Source organism: Micromesistius poutassou (assembly GCF_964030765.1).
Source record: "Micromesistius poutassou genome assembly, chromosome: 4".
Lineage (NCBI taxonomy): Eukaryota > Metazoa > Chordata > Actinopteri > Gadiformes > Gadidae > Micromesistius > Micromesistius poutassou.
Window position 1 is genome coordinate 14241125 of NC_140274.1, and position 26673 is coordinate 14267797.

General features: G+C 48.0%; 1 protein-coding gene across 1 annotated transcript in view; it reads right to left on the minus strand.

Moving 5' to 3' along the window:
- Positions 1 to 2744: 2744 nt before the first annotated feature.
- Positions 2745 to 26673, minus strand: part of mecom (MDS1 and EVI1 complex locus) — a 28355-nt gene continuing 4426 nt past the window's right edge. The window contains exons 3-17 of the mRNA XM_084466651.1: positions 21903 to 22005; positions 21590 to 21703; positions 21306 to 21417; positions 20928 to 21075; positions 20419 to 20605; positions 14940 to 16353; positions 14687 to 14777; positions 12868 to 12894; positions 8986 to 9152; positions 8321 to 8398; positions 6081 to 6250; positions 5683 to 5827; positions 3425 to 3682; positions 3074 to 3260; positions 2745 to 2907 (exon numbers count right to left, since the gene is read on the minus strand). Of these exons, the coding sequence (XP_084322777.1) occupies positions 2773 to 2907; positions 3074 to 3260; positions 3425 to 3682; positions 5683 to 5827; positions 6081 to 6250; positions 8321 to 8398; positions 8986 to 9152; positions 12868 to 12894; positions 14687 to 14777; positions 14940 to 16353; positions 20419 to 20605; positions 20928 to 21075; positions 21306 to 21417; positions 21590 to 21703; positions 21903 to 21951 (3282 nt within the window). The 5' untranslated portion in view covers positions 21952 to 22005 and the 3' untranslated portion in view covers positions 2745 to 2772. The remainder of the gene's footprint in view (positions 2908 to 3073; positions 3261 to 3424; positions 3683 to 5682; positions 5828 to 6080; positions 6251 to 8320; positions 8399 to 8985; positions 9153 to 12867; positions 12895 to 14686; positions 14778 to 14939; positions 16354 to 20418; positions 20606 to 20927; positions 21076 to 21305; positions 21418 to 21589; positions 21704 to 21902; positions 22006 to 26673) is intronic.

A 26673-nucleotide genomic window follows, 5' to 3' on the forward strand; every position in this document is an offset into this window, starting at 1 on the left:
GACAGAGGACAGGGGACAGGGCCCTAAGAAAACACCCCATCCATTAGGGTGCCAGCAGCACTGTAAATGTGGAGTGTCAGCACCAGCCATCCTCCACTGTCATGCCCAATTCTCCACCAGCAACCGGCTCCACCACCAACCCCCTACCTCCCAACACCCCCCCCCCCCCCCCTCCCAGCCACTCATCGGACAATGGGGCCCCGGCCCTCCCAGCCACAGTGTCCGCCCACGTTGGCTGGCAGCACAGCAGCGACAGGGGTGGGGTGGGGTGTGTGTCGGGGTGGGGTGTGTGTATGGGGGGATGGAGGGATGGGGGGGTGCCTGCTGTAGGATGGGACTCTTATTGAGCGTTTGAGCGATGAGCCCGGTCATCACATCTACCCACCTCATCCATCATGGCCCGCAAAATGGACACAAATAAAGAGGACACATTCCTGCCTCCGCTCCCACTGCCACATTAAGAAGGCCCATTCTGGCCCTTACTCTCTCTCTCTTTCCCCTTTCCCCTCGCTTTTCTCTCTCGCTCTATGTGTGCCAAGGGCCCGGAGAGAAAGGCAGGACCAGAGTTCAAGCCTCTCCCTCCCTCCCCATCGCCCTCACACGCCCGGGCCCTGGGAGTGCCAGAAGAAAGAGCCAGGTGGCTCTCTGTGTCTCTGGGGCTGGAAGTGTGAGGCACAACGTCTGGGCTTCTGGGGCAGCTGGGTGGATGATCTGGGGGGGGGGGGGGGGGGGGATGGTGTAGTCAACAGTTGATGAGTAAGATGTCTAAAAAGGCTGGGACAGATTGGAAGACCCGGACGACTCAATTCACATTGTAGTCTTTTTATTTCTTGTAGTTTTTTCCTCCCACAGTATTGAATTGAAATGCATAACAGTTACATTGTAGAAAGCATTAAAACAAAGTACCTCAACTCGCTGATTACGTTTTTAAGATCGATTATAAACAAAAACACAAAAAATAGAACCAACAGAACAAATAAAAACAAATCTGGTCCCTCAAAATGGGAGGATAAATGAAAGTAATCAGGTTTTTTTACCATAGGTTTGGCACGATTGATTAACATGAACTGAACATCACACAAGCTTGCAGACAACCGTAAAAAAAAGTCAGATTCAGATCTTATCAGACCAATCATGCGCTTACGAAGAAATTATAACTGGCTCTTTTTTGAAATGCCATTTTGATCGTATATAATGTTTTTTCTTTTTTTTTTTTACAATTAGATCAATAAATTGTCATAGAAAAAAAACCTAAGTAATATCTATTTGTTGACCGGATTCATTAGAAGAATAAGGAGTGAATGGTATGTTTAATACTATCCGGCACTCAAACATAATCTACAAATCCCGTTCATCTCTGGGATCGGCCCAGTGAGGAATCTCCCCTTCACCTGGGCTAAGAGCAGTGCTATTCAGTAAACAAACTACAGTTTGCCAAGAAATAAATACAATTTTCAACATACAACAGCAAATCACATCGACAACACCAACAAAAAAAACAAAAAACAAAAACAAGATCATGATTGTCTAAAAATAAAAGACACACAAGCATGGAGTAGCTAACGACTAGCATACAGGCTAATTAGTGGCATCGATGGCCGACAAGGAAGGGTTCCGGGGGGGTTCCGAGAGACATTTGCCCTTTACAGAACAACATTTAACTTCAGCACTTGCTACTTGTTTCAGTAAAAAAAAAAAAAAAAAAGGAAAACGTTTTTTCCACTAAAAAGACAATCTATTTATATCCGTTCACAGATAGCGCAGGCGGGCATAATGGAGTGCAGTGAGAACAGATGGTAGACACTTCTGTACAGAGCTGTGATTGTGTAGACACACCGGTAACTGGCCAGCTTTGTTTTAACATCACTTCCTTCTATTCCTTTTTATTATCAACAATCAGATGTACTAAACACAGCATTGACAGTGCCGTCTGTCAAGAGAGGATCTTTCCTTTTTTTTTTTTTAAGTAGGCTGTGTTTCTAGTAAAAGGACAAAGCCTCAGCTTGGTCAAGTACAATGTTCTTAATGAGAAACACCTGTGCATCTCTGTGGGCTTCAAGGAAATTCACTGAAAAGGCCTAAAAACTAAGAGTATTATTCATCAATGGAGACACACGGTAGTGAAGCAGGGGCTTTTATTTTGTACAAATGGGTCTGAGACGTGCTAAATCTGGAAAAACCGTCCACCGTTGGAGACCCAAGCGAAATCGCTCCTCCTCCGTGTATGTGCTGGACAATTCACGACACTTTTACAAACGAGAAAGCCTCAGCGCAGCCACGTCTCCTCTGTCCACCGCCGCCCGCCGTCGCTGTGCAAAACATTGAGACTCCAGCAGAATAAATACACTCGTTGCTTTAACATTATTATTTTCACCACATTTATCATTCATCGCACGCGTCCTTTCGGCTGGACGTCAATGGGACGTGAACACATTTTATTGTCGCGGGGGGACATCTTTGATCGTGGACCTGGTGGATCTTCGGAGGGGCTGTGTTTCTGAGGGGACCCCCCCCCCCACCCCTCCCCCCCCCTGCCCCTTCCTCTATCCGGTGGTAAGGCGTTGTTCTCAGCACTCAGACGGGCCGTGGTTCTGCTCAGCAGTCGGTCTGCAGATGGAGAACAGGGTGGGGTCCGTAGGTGGGGGGGGGGGGGTGGTCCCACAATGGGGTTGGGGGGGATCCCAGTGCCTTTAGTCAGGGTGTCGTGGGGTTAAGGGGGAGGGGGGTGGTGAGCAGGGTGGGGGGGGGTTGCGAGGTGAAAGGGCAGTGACATCATACGTGGCTGAGGGACTGGATGGCGCTGGACTCGGCGGCAGCGCGGGCCAGATTGTGCCACAATGTGGACGGGGAGTGGGAGGCGGGGTGCAAGGACTCCTTGTCTGTCAGGGACAGCATCATGGCGTAGGCCTGCAGGGAGAGGTCATGGATGTTATATACTAAATGTGGAAGGAAGATTTACTGTAAAAAGTCACTTTTTTCTTCTTACACATACACCTAATACGTCCCGACACGCACACACACACACGCACACACACACACACACACACACACACACAGCTTCCGAGTAGGTTACCTGGGTCTTGGACTTCCTGTACAGGGGCTGTTTGACGGCCTCAGCCAGGGTGGGGGAGCTGAAGGAGCCCGCGTCTTCCTCTCCGTCCCCCTCGCTCATCTCGCTCTCCTCCATCTTGCGCGCATCCGAGAAGTGACGGATGTGATCCAGGGCCGAGTAGCCTCTCTCGTCCTCCTCGTCCTCATACCTAGAAGAGGAGACGACGAGGGCGTTTTGAGTAATGCAGAGTCCCGCTTTCAGTTTTCCCCCCTCACCCAGCTACTGTTTGGAACCAAGATAGTCACTAGCAAGCCACGGCTTAGAACCAGGATGGCCGCTAGCAGTGAGTAAGGCTCATTGTTTGGGGCCTACCTCCTGGGGGAGCTCTTTGAGTTGTCCAGCTCCAGGTCAGCCGACTGATCGTAGTCCATGTCGCCCTGCATGACGTCGTCGTCCAGGCTGCCGGACAGCAACGGCCCCGCGTCGGGTTTCAGCAGGGAGTCGCTCATGGGCTCCTCCTCCGCCTCCTCCTCGTCCGCGCCGAGCTCCTCCCCTTCCTCGTCCTCCAGGTCACGTGACCCGCGGCTGGTCATCAGGGGCTTCTCCTCGTCGAACGTGCCGCCGTTCAGCCTGCGGACACCAGAACATCCGAGGTGGTGAGCTGGAGTGCGTGTGTGTGTGTGTGTGTGTATGATCATGTGTGTTTGGGTGAATGACTGTGTGTATGGGTGAATATGTGGGTTGATGTATGTGCGTGATAAGCATTTCTCAAGCATCGCTCAAAGTGATTTCATTGTCCCCCTCCACACAGCCCATAATATAGAATGGATCCCCATACATAATACCTCAGCTAAATAATTAACAATCGAAGGAATGTACATCCTGCCCTTGCAATTAAATCTAAGTTGTTTTTTTCTGAATGGAATGAAACAATAGACAGGAGGGATGGAATGCTAGGCGAGAGTGAGAGAGAGAGCGAGAGAGGATGGCAGGACATGGCAGCTGGGGTGGAGCAGAGGCCCCAGGATCCCGTTTGTCATCGGGGCTTGGGGGCCCCGTCTGTGCGCGGCGTTGGCCCTAGCACTTAGCCGGAGTGCTCAGCCTCTCCGACTGTTTATTTTCCCAACTATCTTCTATTCATCTAATAGGCAAAATATTTAGGTGACAGTCCCACATGGTGGGAGAGTTATGAGGGCATTGCCAACCAAATACATTTCCCACTGTCGAGGGAGCGAGAGAGCGAGAGAAGGAGAGAAAGAGAAAGAGAGAGAGAGAGAGAGAGAGAAATAGAGAGTCTCCAAACAGCCCGGGTCCTAATCTGTCCTACTGTCTCAGCGCCATAGGAAACCACCACTTGGTAAATCATCTGGAACCACATTAAGAGCCGCTCTGCTAATTACACTCCGGTGCGTCTCTCGTCAGCTCGGAAAAATTCTCATTTTAGAAGAAAAGAAAACATACACACACACACACACACACACACACACAAGGGGTCCGGAGACGGTGTGTGTGTGTGTGTGGGGGGGCAGTGAGGGGGCTGGGGGGAACCACCGCGGAAGGAAAGAAGAAGGATGGATTTGGGAAGGGTTGAAAAATACATCACCCAAAATCAGCCGGGATATTGCGTTGTCGCTTACAAACAAACGGGATGCGGTGGAGTGTGTTTCGAAACAACCGACACGCAAGACGATGGGGGAAAGGGTGAAGAACTGAAGAGAATATTTTCGTACGGTGCAGAATCAGAACCATCTCTCCCCATAACTGTTTTATTCATGGGCTGATCATGGCGTGCTTTAGAGAGAGAGCGAAAGACCCTCTCATGGCACACGATACGCCAGAGGCTACAGACGGGGAGAGGCAAGCCGTGTTGAAAAGAGGTACGCGCTGACGGAGGAGAAACACAGAAAAAAGGAAAGAAAGAGAAAAGAAAGCAGAGCATTGCTGAAGAAAGAGAAAGAAGGAAGAGAACGAGAGAAGAGGAGGGAGCGCTGTGATTAACAAAACAGATTCCCTAATTACCCTGTGAGACGTGGTAATTTGCCGGGGCTATCGTATCTATCAGGGGCAGTCAGGAGCGTTGCACTTTGAAAGGAAACACGGGCCGACCTCCGTGACCCCACCCTCTCCAGCCCCTTCCTGTCGGCAGACATGTTGGTTCCAGATGTGGGGTCCCCCCCCCCCCCCCCCAATCACCCCTCTCCTCCTCAATCCTCAATCCCACCGCGGGGGCCTGGATCTCTCAGACGGGTCTGGGAGATCTCTATCTGGGACCCCACAATCTGCCCTGTGATCAGTCCAGTTAGGAGCGTGAAAACAAACCGCTGGGCCTGAGCCCAGACCCGCGCTGATCTGTGGTCTAATGACAGCCCTGTGCATTGTGTGTGTGTGGTTGCATCGTGTGTCTGTATCGTATGTGTGTGTGTGTGTGTGTGTGTGTGTGTGTGTGTGTGTGTGTGTGTGCGTGTGTGTGCGTGCGTAAGTACTTGTCATAAGTATATACAACAGAGTATATCTTGAAGTCGTTGAATTAAAAATCATAACCACATATTAACTTTTTTTTTTTCTTAGTTAATTTAGAAGCAAAGCAAGGCAGAGGTTAAATGAATGTACACTGAGAACCGGAGGCTCACCCTTCTTCTGAAGGATCCGGGGAGGTCTGGTTCTGGTTCGTGTTGCTGATAAAGTTTCTGATTTCGTTGAAGTAGGAGTCCTCTTTGTCGTCCAGAATAGCGCTGCCGCTGTCTATCTCAGAGCGCGGAGACGACATGGCAGTGCCTGCACACACAACAAGATACTGTTTAGTCGTCCATCTAAGAACATCATCTTCCACTCTTCCCTGGAATATTCCTTCAAGGAAACTAAAGAACAAATGAAGAAATGCTCACAACCAGCCAGTCAACTTAACCCTAACCATTACAATGCTGTAGTATTCAATCATTCACTGTTATTCCCCTAACAATGGAGGATATTTGGAGAATAAATAACTTGTTAGCCATTGACTAACAACGATCCACTTTCAAACAAGCACCTGAAAGGTTGCCGTTCTCGTGCTTCTTGAGGTGGCGGTCCAGGTTGGTCTGCTGGCCGAAGCAGCGGTCACACAGGTGGCACTTGAAGGGCTTCTCCTTGTTGTGGATGTTGCGGATGTGGCGCTGCAGGTTGGACGAGATGCTGAAGGAGCGGTCGCAGTACTTACACCTGCAGGAGAGAGCGGGGACAGAGGCGTTAGTTCTCAGGAAGGGTGTAATCGACGGAGAGTCACCATGACGATAATAGACGCACACACACACACACACACACACACAGTCACAGACACACACAAGATGAGCGTGATTAGATGGGGTTGGGGGGCAGGCGAGTTTGTTTTCTGGAAAATATAATCGGATACATCACACACACACACATTCAGCCACAAACTATTCCAGTCCCAGACAAGATGGAGGAGGGCTTGTTGAAGGTGAACCCGCTCTGCCTCTCATCTGCAGCCAGCATAATAAAATTACATTCTTCTCTCTTGGTAAAAAACATGAGCACACTACAGAATGCGCTTCAGCACCCCCTCGAAATCACTGGCCCTTGCCAACTTTCTCCATGCAAAATTATACGAGAAGATTACATCTTTTCTTCTGCTAGAATTAGCTCGCCCAATTGGCTGTCCCTAAGGAACCCCCTTGGTTATCTGCAGCTAAAAAATTACAATAAACAGCAGCGATCTTTAATGGCTTGCCAGCGTGTGGAGTAGAGTCTATCAGTCCGGCCCAGTGTTGGCCCGTGTTAGTCTCTCTCCTTCTCCCTGTCCCCTGTGGTCAGTCAGTCACACACACACACACACACACACACACACACACACACACACACACACACACACACACACACACACACACACACACACACACACCTCCTGTGTGTTTGGCCAAGATTCCACTGCCCCAGTAACTACAAGGACATGCAGGGCCTGCCAGAAATTACCGATGCAGTTTAATGTGATCGCCGGTACACTTTGAATACAACTTGTTGTTGCTCCGCTCGCTGCCTTTGCCCATTCAGCCTATTCAGCTAAACGGAGTCACTAACCATGGCTGCAACCATGGCTAAATACACCATTTATGTAGTCCAGTAGTACAGCCCACTCACAACTCCCCAGCACTGCTAATAACTGCTGAAGAAGTAGCCAGAGGGCAGTGCTCACGTCTGGCCACAGACATGCCAGAGAGAAATGACCACAGCTGCCCCGTTTGGACATCTGCCCCCCCCCCCCACCCTAACTGTCACATGGCCGATGGACGCCATTTTTCACTGGCCAATTTATTTAGAAGTACAGTAATTGTTTCAGGCTTTTACAGGCGCAGGGAAAACAAACATAAAGTGAGGAGGCATGTACTGGAGGGGAAGACCCTGGGAAAACAGTCGCATGCTGTATTGTGTGCCTCGACGCTACAGGTGCACGTTCACGTATTCTACTTGGGTTGCTCACGTGAACCGCAAACGTTCTCACACGAGTGATTCAGCGTCAAGCGAAATTTGCAGGAAAGTTCAAATATTTCACCCGAATAAGGAGAATTTGCGTCGTTCGCGCCGTGCCATACAAGCCATTCATGGCATTTGCACAGCCGGCATCGCCGGACAAAATTTATTTGTGTCTTTGCAATGACTTTGTATGTGTTCACACCGCCCCTTTGCTTTAGGCTCACTCTCTGTATACGAGCACCAAAGTACCATAGTCACACAAAAATAAATAAATACAAAAACACAGTAATGACCAAATATGGCAAACCGTGTTTGGTCATTCCTGTATTTCAGCATTTCATTATTTTTGATGTGATTTTGGTCTGTTGTATGGTCCACTGCTGACTTGTTGACCTATGGATGCTGGACGGATGTGATGGAAGAGTTAAAGTTGTAACTTTAATCACTGGGTAATGCGTGCATGTTTTGGGAGTGTGATGGATGCAGGGAGATGTGCAGAGCGAGATGAAAAGACGAAGAGGATTCTGATTTTAATCACCCCGCTTTTCCCATACAACTGAGATCATCCAGTTCCTTTTATAGCCAGCGATTTAAGACTGGTGACTGGTATCACTGCCACACACACACACACACACACACACACACACACACACACACACACACACACACACACACACACACACACACACACACACACACACACACACACACACACACACACACACACACACACACACACACTTTAAAATGAGTAGATTTACTGTGATATCACAGTACATTACAGTTTATTAAAGGTCTTACCGGTACGGTTGTTCTCCTGTGTGGGTCCTGAGATGCCTTGTCAGGTTAGCGGAGCGTGGGAAGATTTTCCCACAATATCTGAGACATAAATTTCACAATTTAGAAATACATAAATAAACTAAACACTAAATTAGTGGATTGCAGTTCATTTCCAGAAAAGGGAGTGTGTGAATGTGAGTGTGTGTGTGTGTGTGTGTGTGTGTGTGTGTGTGTGTGTGTGTGTGTGTGTGTGTGTGTGTGTGTGTGTGTGTGTGTACACATCGATTCATCCATGTCAAGGTAAGATCATAAAAATATAATTTAAAATCATATATCAAGAGACGGCAGTGCGAGTTGTCTTGCAACTGGAAGGTTGCTGGTTCGATCCCTGGCTACCCCCAGCTCAGTCTCGAGGTGTCCCTGAGCAAGACCCCCACCCCTAAATGCTCTTGACAAGCTGGCTGTTGCCTTGCATGGCTGTCGGTGTATGAATGTGTGTATGAACGTGCGTATGAATGTGTGTATGAATATGTGTGAATAAATGGGTGAATGTGAGGCAATAATTGTATAGAGCTGTGGCCACAACTTTGAAAAGTGCTGTTTAAATGCAGTCCATTTACCATGGATTAAACATGCATATTAATATTACATAAATATTACATTTCATATTAAAATGCCATGATCACCTGCAGGTATAGCGCTCCTTGCCCTTGCGGAGCAAAGACTCTGGGATGGCAGAAGGTGGGGCTCGGAAATCAAACATGGAGGGCATGGAGCGCAACATGTCCCCTGACTCTGGCTTCAGCGAACCAAACGTCTCCAGCTTCTCCGCCATGTTCTCGATGGCCGACATCTGAGGAGACAGGAGGGGACATGTTTGGGGTCAGGCCTGATACAACCACTTCTTTTAAAGAGGAGCTTTTTACTAACTACCATTTCGTCTCAGATATTGAAGTTCAGTCTTTAGGAGCATACTTTGGAGACCCCCAAAGGCAGATTGGTGGCATGAATTGTTACTAGAGAGCACTCGTTTACAATGAGGCTCATTGGAGACCAGGAAATGTCAATTGCGTGACGTGTGTGTGCACGTGTGACGTGTGTGTATGCGTGCGACGTGTGTGTGTGCGCGTGTGTGTGAGAGAGAAACCAGGGCTCCATGCATGGCAGCAAGTTGATTAATTGCTGACAATGTGAGTACAGGACAAAATATATGTTTGTAATGTATGTGTGTGCACGTGTTCTTGCATGTGTGCGTGTGTTTGAGCGTATGCTTGTTAACAAGCATGTGTCTACATGGTGATGCACATTTTCTGTAAATGCATGTAAAAGTGACTGGATATTTGCACGTGCATGTGTTTTTGTGTGAGACAGTACGTTTTTGATTGTGTGTGGATCTGAATGTGTGTGTGTGTGTGTGTGTGTGTGTGTGTGTGTGTGTGTGTGTGTGTGTGTGTGTGTGTGTGTGTGTGTGTGTGTGTGTGTGTGTGTGTGTGTGAATGTGCGTGTGTGACTGTATGGCTGTGTTTATTTGTGCGTGTGTGTTACTCTATGGGTATGTTTATTTGCGTGCATCCGTGTGTGTGTGTGTGTGTGTGTGTGCGTGTGCGTCTGTGTGTGTGTGTGTGTGTGTGTGCGTGTGCGTGTGCGTCTGTGTGTGTGTGTGTGTGTGTGTGTGTGTGTGTGTGTGTGTGTGTGTGTGTGTATGTCTGTGTCGCATGCGAGTGTGTGTGCGTGTGTGGTGTGGGGCACAGGAGTGATTCATGTCCACTGCTGGGCTGTAAACCATTCTGTGCACAATGCGGCCAGACAGCACATTCGTCAATATGAAAGATGTTGACATTACTGATCAAGGGCCAGACAGGGGTAATAATGATATCGCTGTGCTGAGGGGGGATGGGGGAGGGATGGGGAGTCAGTGGGAGAGGAGAGGGAGAACAAGGAGGAGGGTTTAGGTTAGGTGGTGCAAGGGAGCGAGGGGGGGGGGGGAAGGAGAGGGCGGAGGGGAGGTGGTCCCAGTAGGCCCCAGGGCCTGTCAGTCCATGTTTTTTTTTAAACAGGGGCCACAAGAATTTGCATTATTTTGCGTGTATTGCATTCTGGGCCTGTTCCTCACGCCTATCCCCCTCTATTCCAATAAGGCAACAAATCAATGGTGATTCGGGTCCCTCTCCGGAGCCCCGCTCCCGCTCAGACATTCCATCTCTCTCCCTCACCCTCTGTCACTCTCGGCTGGCACGCCACGACGGAGTGGTGAGAGGTGCGCGAGGAGGTGGGGGGGGGGGGGGGACAGAATGGGAAGAGAATGGAAGAGGGGGGGGGGGGGCAATAATGATGAAAGAATAAAGGATGAGGAAAAGAAAGAGAGGACAGGAGAAGAGACGAGGGAGGAAAGAGGAGGAGAAATGAGAACACAGGTACGAGAGAGAAAGATGTAAAGACGGAAAGCGGGAAAGACAGAACAAAAGATGAAATGGAAGGAGAAAGAAAGAAAGAAAGAGCGAAAGACAATAAAAGAAGAGAATGAAAATGGATGAAACACAAAATTAGTGACGATAAGAAATGATCAAAAACAAATAAATACAAATACAACAAAGAGCATAAAAACAAACTAAACAACAAGGAGGTAGAGCAGAGAAGGGCGAGCGTGGGGAGGGTGGAGGCTGATGGATGGCTAGGGGGACCAACGGCTACAGCGGCTGATTAGGAGTGACGGGCCGGGTGTAAAGTTCCCGCCGCAGACGTTGACATTCCTACTGTGGGAGGATGTGGAGTGTCAGCTCTGCTTGATTATGAATATGCCAATGCTGCATGTCATGAATCAAAGCCATAGAGGGGGTAGAGAGAGAGAGCAAGGAGGAACTGAGCCAGCGGGAGAGAGGGAGAGGAAGAACCAAGCAGAGAGCGGGTGGGGGTGGGTGGGGGAGTCAGGGTGGGAGAGATGGGTAATGGGTTGCAGGAGAGAGGGAGGTGCGGTGAAACACTTTGATATTTATTTTTGAGTGTGCGGTATGGATTCGATTAGGCGTGAGACGTGAGATGTATGGTTAATAGTTATTCAACATAACAAAATATTAGGTATCCCGACATAAGCCTGTTTGATAAGTCACTTTGTGGTGTTCACCTCAGCTCCATCAGCTGGAGATCCTCAAGGCTGATGGCCAGGCACTGTGCTTCGCAATTACAATCCAAGGATAAATCTAGCACTTTGTGTCTTGCTTGTGATCTATTTAATATGTTTTACCAATGATGTACCATTACGTACAATATGTTGCCAACTTGGTGCCTATCTCAATATTAGTTATAGGAGATCTATTTCTTGCGTCAGTCATTACACCGTCTGGGTTTTTCTCCTTGTCTGAGTGCGGGGCTTAGGATTCGTGGGTGTTCTCTGACTGCGAATACAACCAAATCATATCAGTCAGTCAAACCCATCATCGTTCCATCATCCATCTAACCCAGATTAAATTCTGGGAAATTAATATTTCTCTTTTATTTTGTTAATGAGTCATACCCAGGTCCAGCTTAGGCCGAGACTTAAAACGAATAATGTGTATTTGTATCGTACTTTGACTAAGACGTCTGTCAATCAGGTCCAGCCTGGAGGACAGGGGGAAGATAAACGCCTCCACGTTTTGGCTTGAAAGCGAATCCTCAAGATCTTATTCAACTTTTTCCCAACCCCCCCCCCACCTCCTTTGGCCCCAGGCACTGTGTGCTGGTGTGTACGTGTGTGCGTCTGTGAACCGGCTTGTTGCTGTAGCGTCTCTCTGGGACCAGCTGTTGATTGGCTATCTTCAGATGTCGGTGATGCTGAGAGCAGCTTCATTAGCGAGATGCATTCTCAATTGTTGATCTTTATCAGGAGCCAGATGTCTGGGGAGGAACTACAACCACCTCCCTCCCTCCCACCCCTCCCTCCCCCCACTGTCCCACAGAGACAGTCAGACTGGTGCAGATGTAAGGCAGCCCCCCTAGCCACAGCTCGCCTTCCACTCCCCTCCCCACCCCCCACCCCGCAACAACCCCAACCAGCTACAACGCCACCCCACCTCCGTGCCTATTTCCAACAAAAGTGCTTCATCTTGTAAATAAGCAAAGCCCAAGCATACATCATTGCTGGATGGACACGCTGCAGGGCAGCGCAGCGCGGATGGAAATCCCCCACTCGACTCTTTCATGTGGAGCTAAGTAGCGCTGTAGTTCTCCTGATGTACAGTCAACAACATCAGAAGAGGAGCTGAATATCTTTAGATATTTGTGGTTAAATATCTGACACAACTTCTAAGAATGGTAATTATGTCTACACAGCAAAGACATTGAGATACGTTTGTTGGTATTTTTTTTCCCAGTTTTTTTTTAATTTAGTTTTCACACATGTCACCCCAGTGCTTGATGGTGATTGGCCGACGCCATGAAAATGGTGGGTGATGTTTACTGGAGAAGTTGCAGTTCCCATGCAGAGGGGCGTTTGGAGGGGGGAGGGTGGGGGGGGGGGGGGGGGGTTATTTTTTTTAGTTGTTAAAAGGCAAAAAGCACGTGGCAGTACTGGAGTTTAAATATAAACTTACCCATGTTCTCTGATCTGGCATACGAAACTGAGGGTCAGGACAGAAGGAAAAGAGAGAGCAATCAGAACCAGGAAGTGGACTATAAATCAACAGCTTCTGAGTGGACACATGTGTGCGTACGGTGGGGACAGTAGAAGAACTTTGTGTGATTATGGGTGAATGAGAAATAACCTGTCTATCTACAGAGTGCTACTAATGGCCCTTACGGAAGGCCCTAAAGGTTCCCAACCAGTCACGGTGTTCAACTAATTGAACACCGCCATGGGCTTAAGCACACAGCCATGTCTACAACCACACAGCCACGGCCATAACCATACAACCACGGTCATAACCACACAGCCACGGCCATAACCACACAGCCACGGTCATAACCACATAGCCACGGTCATAACCACACAGCCACGGTCATAACCACATAGCCACGGTCATAACCACATAGCCACGGTCATAACCACACAGCCACGGTCATAACCACATAGCCACGGTCATAACCACACAACCACGGCCATAACCACACAGCCACGGTCATAACCACACAACCACGGCCATAACCACACAGCCATAGTCATAACCACACAGGCATAACCACACAGCCATGGCCATAACCCCACAGACATGTCCATAACCACACAGCGATGGCTACAACTACAACTTCACAGTGCAATCCTAGTTATATGTAAAAAGAAAAAGACATTTCTCTGAAAAAAGAGCTTGATCCTGGATACCTAAAAAAGTTCCAGACCCCTCCGAATCCGAACACTTTTATGTGTAGAGATATTTATTTATCTACACAAGTTCAAGTGAGTCAGGTGAAAAGAAAAACCCCTGGAGGGCACACAGACGGGCCTCTGAGCCTGGCCTCCCTGGTGTTTCTGGGATTGATTTGTGTGTCCAGACATCATAAAGTCATAAAGATAGACTAAGCACTCTGTTAGTGTTTCTACTGATAGGACACCTCATTACAGGACAACCATGTGTCTGCTACGGGCACGGCTGAACAGCCCTGAGCAGCCCCCACTAGCAGCAGCCCGGACAAGGGACATAAATCAGACAAGTGAAACAGCCTGTAAAAACCAGACTTGAAACATCCAGTAAAAAAAAAAAATATATATATATATATTTAAAATGCCAGAGGAAAAGTGGTGTTTTCACTTTCTGACAGACTGTTTTCTCCCTGTGGGGGGAGGAGTAAAAAAATGAAATGTTTCAGCTGCCTGTCATGGACATATGGATGGTTACATATCCACACGGACACATATGCAAGTAACCTACCGAGAAATACAGAACACCGGGGGCAGTATTTCTTTAGAGCTTTAAGAGCATATCCTTTTTTATATATATACCCTAATCAAAGACACGTTATGTGAAGACATGTCATTGGGTGCCCTGGCCCTTGCCCACATCTGGTTCAGATAGCTACAAACAGATTTAACAAGCTGTAAGTTGAATAAAGCTGGAGCCATATTCGAATAACTCTTTCTGGGATACGACTGCTCTAATCCCTATTAACCCTGAATCCACTAGCCCGAAGAAAAAATAACCAGTTTGATAGAGCCACCGCGCCTGTGGTTCTCGCTATTCAACTTGTGAAAATTGTAAAATGTACACATATATATTTATACTTAGATAAATATATTCTACATTTAAGGGCATAGCAGATGGTGTTGGTTTGGGTCTTGTCAAGTCGTATGGAAGGAGGTTTAATATGAGAAGTGTACTGTTTCACATTTTGCACCAGGAGAAAGATAGCAAACATTACATTTACAGTTATAACACAAATAGTGCAATAGTTCCCGCTTCCATCAAACACACTTCCTACCTGTGGATGGAAGAGGAACCCTGGAGCCGGCCTCATGTATTTGTCTTTCAGAGCTTCAAACGGATCGGCCATCTTCCTCTTCTCAACCCTGCTAATGGTAGAATTATATCAGCTCTTTACACGTGGTGACCAGGAAACACAGTATGCTCTTCCAGTAATGTATGACAATATTATTTCAGAAATATAAAAAAGATGAAAACCTTTAATTTGTTTTATAAATGAATGTGTGCAGCAGTACTGGGGATCACAGTACCTGTAGATGGGGTCCATGAAGAAAGGCGTCGGCCTGGCGTGCTGCAGAGAGGCATCGGCTTTGGGCATCTCCAGCGCTGCCTTCTCCTCGACAAAGGACGGGTTCTTCTTATGCTCCTCCTCCTTGCCGCTGCGGCCCTTTCCCCTAGCCCCCATGCTCAGGTCCAGGGGCTGGTCGGGGTTGGTTGCGCTGGAAGCCTCGGTTTTGGCAGTAGCGGGGAAGGGCACAGGCTTCTCCTCTTTCCGCCTGGTGGTCAGGTCAAAGGGGGACTCTAAAGACGATGAGGATTTGCTCTGGGTCTTCTTCGCCTCCTCGGGGGCGACCGGTGGCTCGCCTTTGAGCACAGAAGGTCTGACGTCCCGGTCTGGGAAGGGGTAGACGGGAGGGGAAAATGCCGGGAAGAAGGGCAGTGGGAACATGGAGGGGTACTGAAGGGCGCCCACCTTCTTGTCCTGGAGTCCGGCCAGCCCTGCGGAGCCAAAGTATTTCTCGGCGATGGAGGCGATGGCCTTGATAGAGTCATTGACGGCTCCCGACACGGTCGTTTGCTCGTCCAGCGAGGGGGGAAAGATGGCGGAGCCGTGCAAGTCTTTAGCGGCGGCGCTGATGCTCTTCAGGCCGGGACTCTGAGGTTCCCGGTCACCGGCCTTCCTCTTGGGGCCCTTGCCGTTCTCCAGGCCCCCACGCCGCTCCCTCTCGCTGTCTGGGTCGCTCTCCAGCTCTGAGCCGGAAGTGCTCTCCAGGTCGCTCCCGCTGGGCGTGCTGACGTCGTCCAGGTCGCTGCTCTCCGATTGGTCACTTTGCTTGTTCCTTTGCTTTGAGAGGGTGGAGGAGCTCTGAGGCGGCTGCTCTGCGCCTGGCAGCAGGCGGTGGCCCAGGGAGCCCTCCTCCTTGCAGAGGGACTTCAGCAGCTCACGGGCCTCCTGGGCACCGGGGCTCGGGGGCAACAGTGGACTCTTGTTCAGGTCTGCACCAGGAGCACCCATGGGCCCAGGTCCCGGCCGTCTGATGGTGGAGTGGGTGGCGGGGATGAGGGGGGGCTGGTGGTAAAGTCCAGAAGGAAACAGACCAGGGAAGCTGAAGGGAAACGCCGGTGCTGCAGGGAAAGTCAATCCGGCGTGATGGCGGTTCGCCCCAAAGTAATCGGCCAGGCCAGTGCTAGTGTGGCCCATGACCCCCAGAACGGATTTGTCCATGCCAGGGGCCCCAGGGAGGGGCATACCTGGAGCAAATAACCCCCCTGCTGTGTAATGGTTCTTCCCCTCGCAGAAGCGACGGTGCTTGTTGAGGGAGGACGTGGTGCTGAACATCTGCCCGCAGTCCTTGCACTTGATCTGCGTGCGGCAGTCGGCGTGCATGCGCTTGTGGCGGCACAGGTTTGAGAACTGGGTGTAGGACTTGTGGCACACCTCACCTGCAGGGACAGGGGACACAGGGACGCCATGCATCAGTATGGAACACGCACAGCCCCGCGTGTTCACACAAGCAGACGCAACCACACAAGCACAGACTACATGGCCTATCTCCTGGAATAGGTACTTCCTCTTTCTGGACGTCATTTGTACACAGGAAATACAGAGTGACTGATATGCTACTGTTCCCCTAACTCCCCTGATAATTGTGTTCCAGTGTAGTCAGGAGGAGGAGAGATGAGTCTCCAGATCCTGGCATTGTCAGGGGGTTTGTTTGTCTGATGCTGTGAGTCAATGGGCTGCTGCCACCCGTCAGCTGCACATCAAAACCTAAATCCCAGGCATCTCCAAGGCCATTGTCCTACCAGGGTCACTCCCAGGGAGTCCATAAACAATCACACTGACACACACACACACATGTACAGACATGCCTGTTCACCGGCATGCACGCGCACACACACACACACACACACACACACACACACACACACACACACACACACACACACACACACACACACACACACACACACACACACACACACACACACACACACACACACACACACACACACGTTCAAAATAAATGTCCAGTAACAGAGGGACATATAAAGAAACGATGACACTCCTATGAGGACACACACACACACACACACACACACACACACACACACACACACACACACACACACACCTATGGGAACAGAAGACACACACACTCACACACATGTTCACAGACACAAGCAGTACAATGGCTCTATTTCGAGCATATAGAGGAAGCAGTTGAATGAATCCTATCCTGTAGGTCTGGTTCCCAGGGACGAGTCTCACGTCCTCTAGCTGCCCCTCTCCTGTCCCCCCACCCCCACCCCCACCACCTCCCCCCCCCCCCCCTCAGACACACCCAATGCCTTGTCCTGTTGCCCCATTTGGCGTTGTATCCCTATGCCCAAAGCCAGGTCCCTGTGGCCCCGCTCCTGCTGACCTTCCCACACTCTGGGGCCCGCAGGTCTGTCTCTCTGTCTGTGTGTCTGTCTGACCCCCGGAGACACGGGCAGATTGCCTCTGGCCGTGGGACAAAACCTCTCCGTCCTGCCATTATTAGTGTGTCAATATTATCTACATAGGGATATGTGCAGGATTTGCTCCTTGAGAACAGAATAGAACCATGATATATTTGGCTTGTTAACCTTTATGGAAAAACAAGGGCTTGACATCACCTTTATTGTACGGGGACACTGGTTTTATTGAGTTGTTCGAGGGCCTTTCAAATCACCCGGTGTTGTGGTGCTCAGGAAAATATTTAAGGGTTAATTCTGTAGGCGATGATAGAAATATGGAAAGATTTATGGATGTAATCATTGTCAAGCAAAGATTTTACAATTGTATAATTGTCCAAAAAAACATTATATATCAGGAGTTTGAAGCTGTTGAAGTTTAGCTTTAACTGTTTTCACTTTAAGGCTAAACTACGCGTGTGCCACGATGTCTTGTTTTATGTCTCTTTGCTAAGTGCGGGTCAATCCTTTTTGGAGTATGCGTATCCGTCTCTCTCTCCGTGTGGCTGCCTGCTTGTGTGTGTGTGTATTTATGTCTCTTGTCTTCCCTGGAATGTCTGTGTGTATGTTGTGTCTTTCTGTCCGTCTGTGTGCGTTCATTACAGCACGAACAAAGTAGTCGAAGAAGCTAAATTACACCGCGGTGACGCTGAGAGGCCCAGAGCGCGGTGCGTACACACGGCCGGTGCGCACAAGGTGCGAGGCGAGCCACTTCGCGCGCGCGTTTCTGTCAGGTCTCTATACACCCAAATTAAATATTATAAACACATTCCTGAGGGGAGAGCCGCGGATAGGTAGAGAGCAGACCGGTGACTGAATTAATGACCTTGATAGATGGAGGAGCTTAGCTTCTACAAAGACCCTTCTCGGGGGAAGGGGACACACACACACACACACACACACACACACACACACACACACACACACACACACACACACACACACACACACACACACACACACACACACACACACACACACACACACACACACACACACACACACACACTACAAAAAAACATTGTCCAGAATACACATAAACAAGCACTCTGGACACACACACACTCTAACCCAGGCAGCTGTGAGGTCAGTGGCTGCCCTGTCTTTTTTTTACCGACCATTAGCTGTTTTTAGACCAGCATATTTTCTGCTGATTACAGCAAATGGACTTGTATTCCAATAGGGGCACAGGCTGTACATGTGGTTGCTATTTGTCTGGAATGGTGTGTGTGGTGGAGGGAAGGGGAGGGGGGGGGGGGGTTTGGGGTCTGCAGTGGGACATAGACACTGCAGTGTGTGTGTGTGTGTGTGTGTGTGTGTTTGTGAGTGAAGGGTCAAAGAGAGTGAAGGAAAGAGAGAGAGAGAAGGTGGGCAAAAGGTGGAGGTCAGAATGCTTTTCGGGAGAAGCGAGGGAGTGAGAGTGTAGAGGTTACTAGGTGTGCAGAGGTTAACGTTAACAAGAAGGAGCGAGAGGAAGGTAAGGAGAGAGAGAGAGAGAGAGAGAGAGAGAGAGAGAGAGAGAGAGAGAGAGAGAGAGAGATTAGGGTGTCAAGGTGCGAGCTCTGGGGTCAATAGAGGGTCAGGTTGGGTCAGGGGAGGAAATAAAAGAGGCAGAGAGCAGTCTGCCTATGAGGGATAATAACGTCACCCTCTTAAAGTAATGGCCTAAGTCATATTTTCAAGTTGTTCAGAAAACAGAAAAAACTGAACCATATATAGAGTATAATATACTCTATATATGGTTCAGTTTTTTCTGTTAATATGAAAAATATGAAATATGACTTAGGCCATTACTCTAAGAGGGTGTCGATAAGAAAGAATCATGTGCCTGTTTAAATAGAGTAATAGTGTAGTATATGACAACTGGTCGCAAGTACAACTGCACGTTGTACTCAACAATAGATTTACAACATGAGGAACAATTGGACCTATGTTATTAATGCAGAATGAAAAATTGGTCAAGGATGCATATTCTGTGTTCGTTAAATCTACATTGTACAAGGTATTGCTACTGTTAAATGCAAGCCACAAATAATAATGAGAAATAACTGCATGCAATCCAGGCAGGCGTCAAACAAATATCAGGGTTCAACAATATGGGGTGTCTGATGGCAAGGCCCAGTAAAAATAAGAGAAAAAAACTTTTAACATACTGTCCGATTTAGTGGCCAGTGCTAAAAGATGTGATGTATATATGTATAAAAACATATTTGCATTTTAAATTCGTCCAGTGTCCATTATTTGGTATGTGGGATTGTAATGCAAGTCTTTGGGATTATGTTGATGTTGAACGCTGATAATTTCAACTTTGAGTGAGGGCCAGTAAAAATTATCTAGGGGCGAGTATGTTTCGGATCCACTGGCCGGACTGGGCTTGTAGCTAATTTTTTCAAAGTAAATTCAGTTGAACCCTGAATATTTTTCAATAATTATAATTTTAAAAGTAAACAAGGAATATATAGTTTCAGAATTAATAGAATCTCCCCAATATTAAGGCGACAATTTCAAAGATCTCCAAGGAGGTTTAATTTAAATAAATGTCAGTCAAGTCAGTTTCCATCACCAGATGAGGTAACAATGGTGATTCAGCCTATGGCCCTGAAAGCTGAAGATTTTTTGTAATATGAATTATTCTAACTGGGTGTTGGTGGCAACATTCTAGCAATTCATTAAAATTACCACTAGTGCACAATTAGTGCCTCGTTTTCCATCACCCAGCAGTGGGTGAACAAACACGCTCTCTGAAACACAGTGTAGCGGCATATTGTTTTTATTTCGCTATAGTTGCCACCAAAAAGAGAACTAAACGGAGATCTTTGAAATAGCCACTTTAAAATCCATCTTTTTTTCTGTACTTTTTCCCAAAAATGGCTGACACAGGATTTGTGCTGCGTCTCATGCATTACATCTCTTTTTATATAACCTCATCACAAAACTAACCCCACAAACAACAACAACAACAACAACAACCCTAGTCTAACAATAAGAAGATGTGGAGGAAGCATGCACACTTACATAGGTAGGGTCTGAGTGACTTACATATGAAGGGCTTGACACTGCTGTGGATGTGTTTGTGCTGCTTGAGGCCCGACGAGGTGGCGAAGGTTTTGCCGCAGTCGGGGCAGGCGTGGGCCCTGGCCCCGACGTGCTGGGAGCGGATGTGCCTCTGTAGGTTACTGGGGTCTGTGAACACCTGCTGGGGAGGGGGGAAGGAGGAGCGCACACAGACGCGCAGGGGAGTTAGTATCTGTACACCGCCGGAGCCTGCGTGGATGGACGGGGGACCGGGGGAACATGAAGGAGTGAGCTAGAGGGGAACCAGTGCATGCGTGAGCGAGCACACGCATACACATCCATCTATCTTTATCTATATCTATTCACACTTCTCAAGGGCCTCACACACACACACACACACACACACACTTCCCATTCTTTTGGAAACACACTCTCTTAAACACACATTTCTTTCATTCCTTATGTCTCCCTCTCCCTCTCTCTGCCAATAGGCATCACTCTACCTTTGAGCAGTTTTCACATTCGTAGTGCTTGCCGCTGTCGTGGGACATCTGGTGTCGGATCAGGTTGGACTTCCAGTTGAAGGCCTTGGGACACTGGTCACACTTGTACTCGCGCTCCTCAGAGTGGGACAGCACATGGATCTCCAGGCTGACGGAGAACCAGAGATAGACGGTTGAGGAATATCATTTTTTTGAACAAGGACACCGCATATGCTGAATTTATACGTGGCACATATGTACCCATTTGACTCAACACATTTATATATAGAGTTAACAAAATGGAAAGACGTTGTAAGTTGAGACAAACAATTGGAAAAGTGTGGGCTCCAATTCCTGATACCTCCTTACTGAATGTATGCATGGGGTGTGTGAGTGTACCTCTGCACATCAGGGAACACCTGGACACATTCCTTGCACTCGTGGGGGCCGTGTGCCAGGTGAAGGGGCCGCAGGTCCTCTGGTTCCTTGGCCTCCAGGTCGCTGTCGCCCCCTGGGAGGATGACACCACCACAAGACCGTGAGATGGAGTCCCAAGGGACACACTTGACATTTCATTCCCCTCTCCCATCTTGCCATCATAGCACTCGGTCACTTTCAATCGCTATCCCAGTAGCAAACAAGGCCTGAGAATAGAGAAGCTGGTGTGAACGGGAGGTACCGACCCGTGTGGTGACAGGAGGAATGAGGCAGCCCACAGGGCATCTTCTGGTGCTCCAGCAGCTGTGTGTGGGACGCAAAGTGCTGCTCGCAATCTTCACAACGGTACTGTCTCTCCTCTGCACCGGGAGGGGAAGGAAAGGGAGACGTGAGCTGCTGTGTGTGAGGACACGCTACGCTAAGTTTGGGTGGACCTGTAGGTGTAGGTGTTTACAGTGATCATAGTTGGGATATATACACAGACTGTGTGTGTGTGTGTGTGTGTGTGTGTGTGTGTGTGTGTGTGTGTGTGTGTGTGTGTGTGTGTGTGTGTCTCACCGTGGATATCAGGAGCCATGTTGTCACATGAATATTCCTCAGCCTTCATGAACAGTAGTAGCTCTTCACCGGGACAAATCTCTCTGGTGACTTTGTAGACAATCTGCAACATGACAACACATCGGTTGACTCCAAGGTTAATACAAAGCAGGACTGATGATAATGCGGCTATGTCATACACAGTATGTCATACAGTATATCACACACACACACACACACACACACACAAGTAGGATACTTGAAGAGAGATTTGTTGTGGGTCGTCTTTTTGGTACAGCATATCCCCCAATGCTTTTAAATGATTATTCAGTGTCTCAACTTTCAACAGGTTACCCTGAACACAACTCAGGTTACCTAGTCTTAAATCAAACTGATTTGATCCATCAAAGATCTTACTCACAAGTCCCAATAAATAGACTTTTCCATTCTTTCACCAGTTTCAGGAGGATGGTACTGACAGAAAATAATCCTTGTGGCGTAATCGAAAATATGTTTCACGCCAACAGATTGACCTTTTACACAAATGCTTTGTTCCCGATTCACAAAGGTGAATAAAGTATTGGGAAGAGAAGGAGATGGCGGGGGGGGGGGGGGTTGGTGGTGGTGGGGGAAGGGGGTGGAGGGGGGGAGCGGAGGGGGACACGATCCAAGCGAGATCGGTTCCGAGAGACCCTGAGATGGCGGCGCTTCCCATGCACAGACAATGGCCTTTCTCCGCTAAACAATCGTCCCCTGGCGTTATTTTTGGCATGCCTTGAAGGTTTAACATATTAACTTCCCCAGACACGTCGCACCGACCATAATGACAGGGGAATTTATTAGAAACGCTACAAGGGGTGGGTTGAGATGGGTGGGGAGGAGCGGAGGTTTCGCTTCTGGGAAATGCACAGGTCACAGAGACAGGGGGTCCGACTCTCTGCCTGCTATGGGAGCCCAGACTGGAGCCCAGACCGGAGCCCAGACCGGAGCCCAGACCGGCCTGGTCAGACCTGTATGATGAATACCACTAGGTCACAATGAAGATCAGGAGATACTCTGTTACAAATGGTGGGTGTCATTGTTCGTGGCTTCTTGTATTCTTGCGTATGATGTAATGGTGACCAGGAACCAGCCCATAACTCAGTCAGCAAGCACCATGGGGACCCCAGAGGGGGGGGGGCTACAGTATTGTTAATATCCATTGACAAAGTCATTGTGGAGCGATGGATAAACAGCAGTGGAGTGTCGATCCTTTAAAGTCGCTTTGTCATGAAAATGACCTCAGTCGAATAGTTCTCCGGTAAGTTTCCAGGAAAGGATACGGTTTTAACCTTTGCATTCAATTCCCTTTTTTTTCTCATACATTTTGTCTCGATTTAAACAAGGTGGTGAACTAATATTACACACACACACACACACACACACACACACACACACACACACACCTCATATTATATTCATAACAGCATGAGCCACCCCCTCAGGTCATAAACTTACTGAAAGCAATTACATAGCACTTCAGAAAGACACAGAAAACCAGCAGCTCCCTCCAATAGTGGCTGATACAGCCTTCCCTCAACAAGGCTTTCTGGTGAGCTGACTAAAAGCCAGCCTGGGTGGACTAGGGCTAATTTAAGATACGTGGGCAGAAAATGGGGACCGTATGACAGGAAATATTAAGAGTAGAGATTTATATTGGGGTTTTAAATCACATGGGTAGTAATATTGATGTAATCCTTTTTGTTTGTTTTTCCCGAACTTTGGTGCGTTACACGCTTGCATTGTTCATCAGGATCACATGGTAATCCTCAGCCCTGTTCTGTGTCCAATGTCCAAGGGGCGGAGTATTGCAGCAGTAGGAAAGCACTTAAAATTACTTTAAGAGAAACTGAGCAAAATGTGTCATGCATGTGGGCACGGGGAGAGGGGAATTCCTCAGCACCAACACCCCTTCCCTGTGGGCCACTGTTGATAAATACACACACACACACACATATGCACACATAGTTGCATACACACACACACACACACACACACACACACACACACACACACACACACAGACACACACATACACACTAGGTAAACTAGGTTCAAAGAACCAAATGGACAGTGGCTTAAAATAACAGGCTGATGGATAGATAAGATAGTTGGGGTGTTTGAGTTCACACTGCAAGGGGGGCCGTCGGCTCAGGTCAGTTTGTCAAGGCCAGAACACACAAACTGACACACACACACACACACACACACACACACACACACACACACACACACACACACACACACACACACACACACACACACACACACACACACACACACACACACACACACTCCCTCTAACATGTCTGGGGCGGTACTGCAGGCTCAAGAGACTATTTGAGTGTAAGCTTTGAGTGTTGCAGTGAGCTGATCATTAAATTTAATGCGAGAGAAAGAGGCTAACGATATGAATGGCTTCAATATACGTACACACATAATGAGTTTAATAGGAGGGGGAACTGGCTCGGCTAGGTCTAATGGGGGGGACATCATGCCGATTGAGGTTGCGATTGTGGGACAAAAATTGCCCAAGATTGCTCACATGTGGTTGAATGCACGCTTCATTTGGATCTTATGATGGCTATGCGAGCTAGGACAAATGTGTATGCCAGTAATGATGATCGTTTTCAAAAGAACATTTTTAAGAGCAAATACTTAGTATTATTATATGGTGTGCACAATGTTGAATATTAAATAATACATCCCTATACATCCCTATATTTTTTATCTAACCCTAACCCTAATTCAATCCATCCATTATAATATTTCCAGCGTCACCTTCGGCCCTCTCTCCAAGGGCCTCCAGAAGCGGTTGCCATAAGCAGACAGGGTCCAATCGTACCGGCCTGTTACCTTGACACTATTAGTCATTAGCAGAGTAAACACAGAGTCACCATTTCCCAGGACACACCCTGTCCTGCTGCTCCTCCTGCGTCCTTCCTCACCCAGAGCTCACGCCACAGGTATGCCACACACACACACACACACACACACACACACACACACACACACACACACACACACACACACACACACACACACACACACACACACACACACACACACACACACACACAATAAGGAAATGATCTCACAGTGTGTCATCGTTTGTGTATTTGATAAACGTCATTGCCCTCTTCAATCTAAGTAAGATAAACGAAAATGGAGGAACTGCCCCCCATTCACCATTAATTCACCATGGATGGTATTCTTGGCCGTTTCTATCACTCCATGAAAGCTACTCACAAGCTGTTTTAAGTATGGATTTCAGTCATACATGTAGTTAACTTTCACAATTTAAAAAGACTGTCTGGTCATATGTGATCAAATCAGATATTCATCGTGAACCAACGAATCACATTATGTCCTACTCAGGTTTGTTCTCCATTTGGTTGAGCTATCATCACATCTCAGACAAGTTCCAACAAACCTCGACTGCGACGCTAGGACGAGGCTAAAGGTTGTAATGACTGTCACTGCTTCTACTAAGCTATAGGAGATACTTCCCCTCGATGGGAGGCTAAGTGAAAATCAATACAGATAATGAGATTAGCTTTCATAAACTCTGGCATCACTTCATGTGAAGAGGGGGGGGTCCGGGTCTTCACATCCTTATTGGATGCTGTCAATTACACGTTAAATCTATCTCTTTAATGGCCCAGTGGAGTGAGGTGCGCAGTGCACTTCACTACTAATTGCCTTCATTATCCTAACGGCAAAACATGCTGATGGCGGTTCGCCGGAGCCGGGCTGAGCTGGGTGTATAGATAGAGCGCTGTAGTGCCGCAGAAAACAAGCAAGAGGGCCAAACCTTAAGGTTTTACGGGCTGGGAATGAACTCAGTCTTGCAGTTTGTAAGCCTGCAGGCCAGACCCGAGTCGTCTGTGAGGAATTCATGTCGTTAGTAATGTCATGATTAAAAATCCTTCTATGGATTTTTGTGTTGTAAATGTCCCAATTCATTATTATACGGCGTCTTGGAAATGTGGCTAAGATTACATTAAAAACACTATTTTAGTGGTGGAATACTTTAGAGGATATAAACTGATGCATACATGCGCTATATAAAAAGGACATTTCGAATAGCCGTTACATATGTCATAGGCTTCCTCCCTAGTCGTTTCTTTTCATTTCCACGTTATGAGTATATAAAACTGCACACACACACACACACACACACACACACACACACACACACACACACACACACACACACACACACACACACACACACACACACACACATTGTTCTGCTTGACTACAGCTGTTCCACCAATGGCATCGTTTGGCAAGAGCAGCAGGGACTTTTACAGCTGTGATTAGAACTAAATCTTTGCCTCATTGTTTAATATACAGCCACATTTGCCACTAAAACATCTTAGAAAAAAAAACTGTAAAGAGACAGAGAGAGTAGAGGAGATGCACGAGAGAGCAAGAGAGCGAGAGAGAGGGAAAAGAGATGTACTGCTGGAAAAGTGGTAGCCTGACATTTCCTCAGGCAAGTCAAAACAGAGTTTTTTCTTTCACTTTCCTCCTTCATTCATCCCCCTCTCATTCCCTCACCCTCTTGAGATTCATCATAAAGTTTTATGGTAAACAGAACTGGGTCAGAAACTAGGGGGACTACAGGTTGGAGTGGGGGACAGGGTGGGAGGGACTTGGCTCAGGACCACGGAGCCGTTCAGACACTGTCCACCTTAGCCGGACAAAATTAAAGTTCTACACCTTTGTATTAAAATCATCAGCCCCT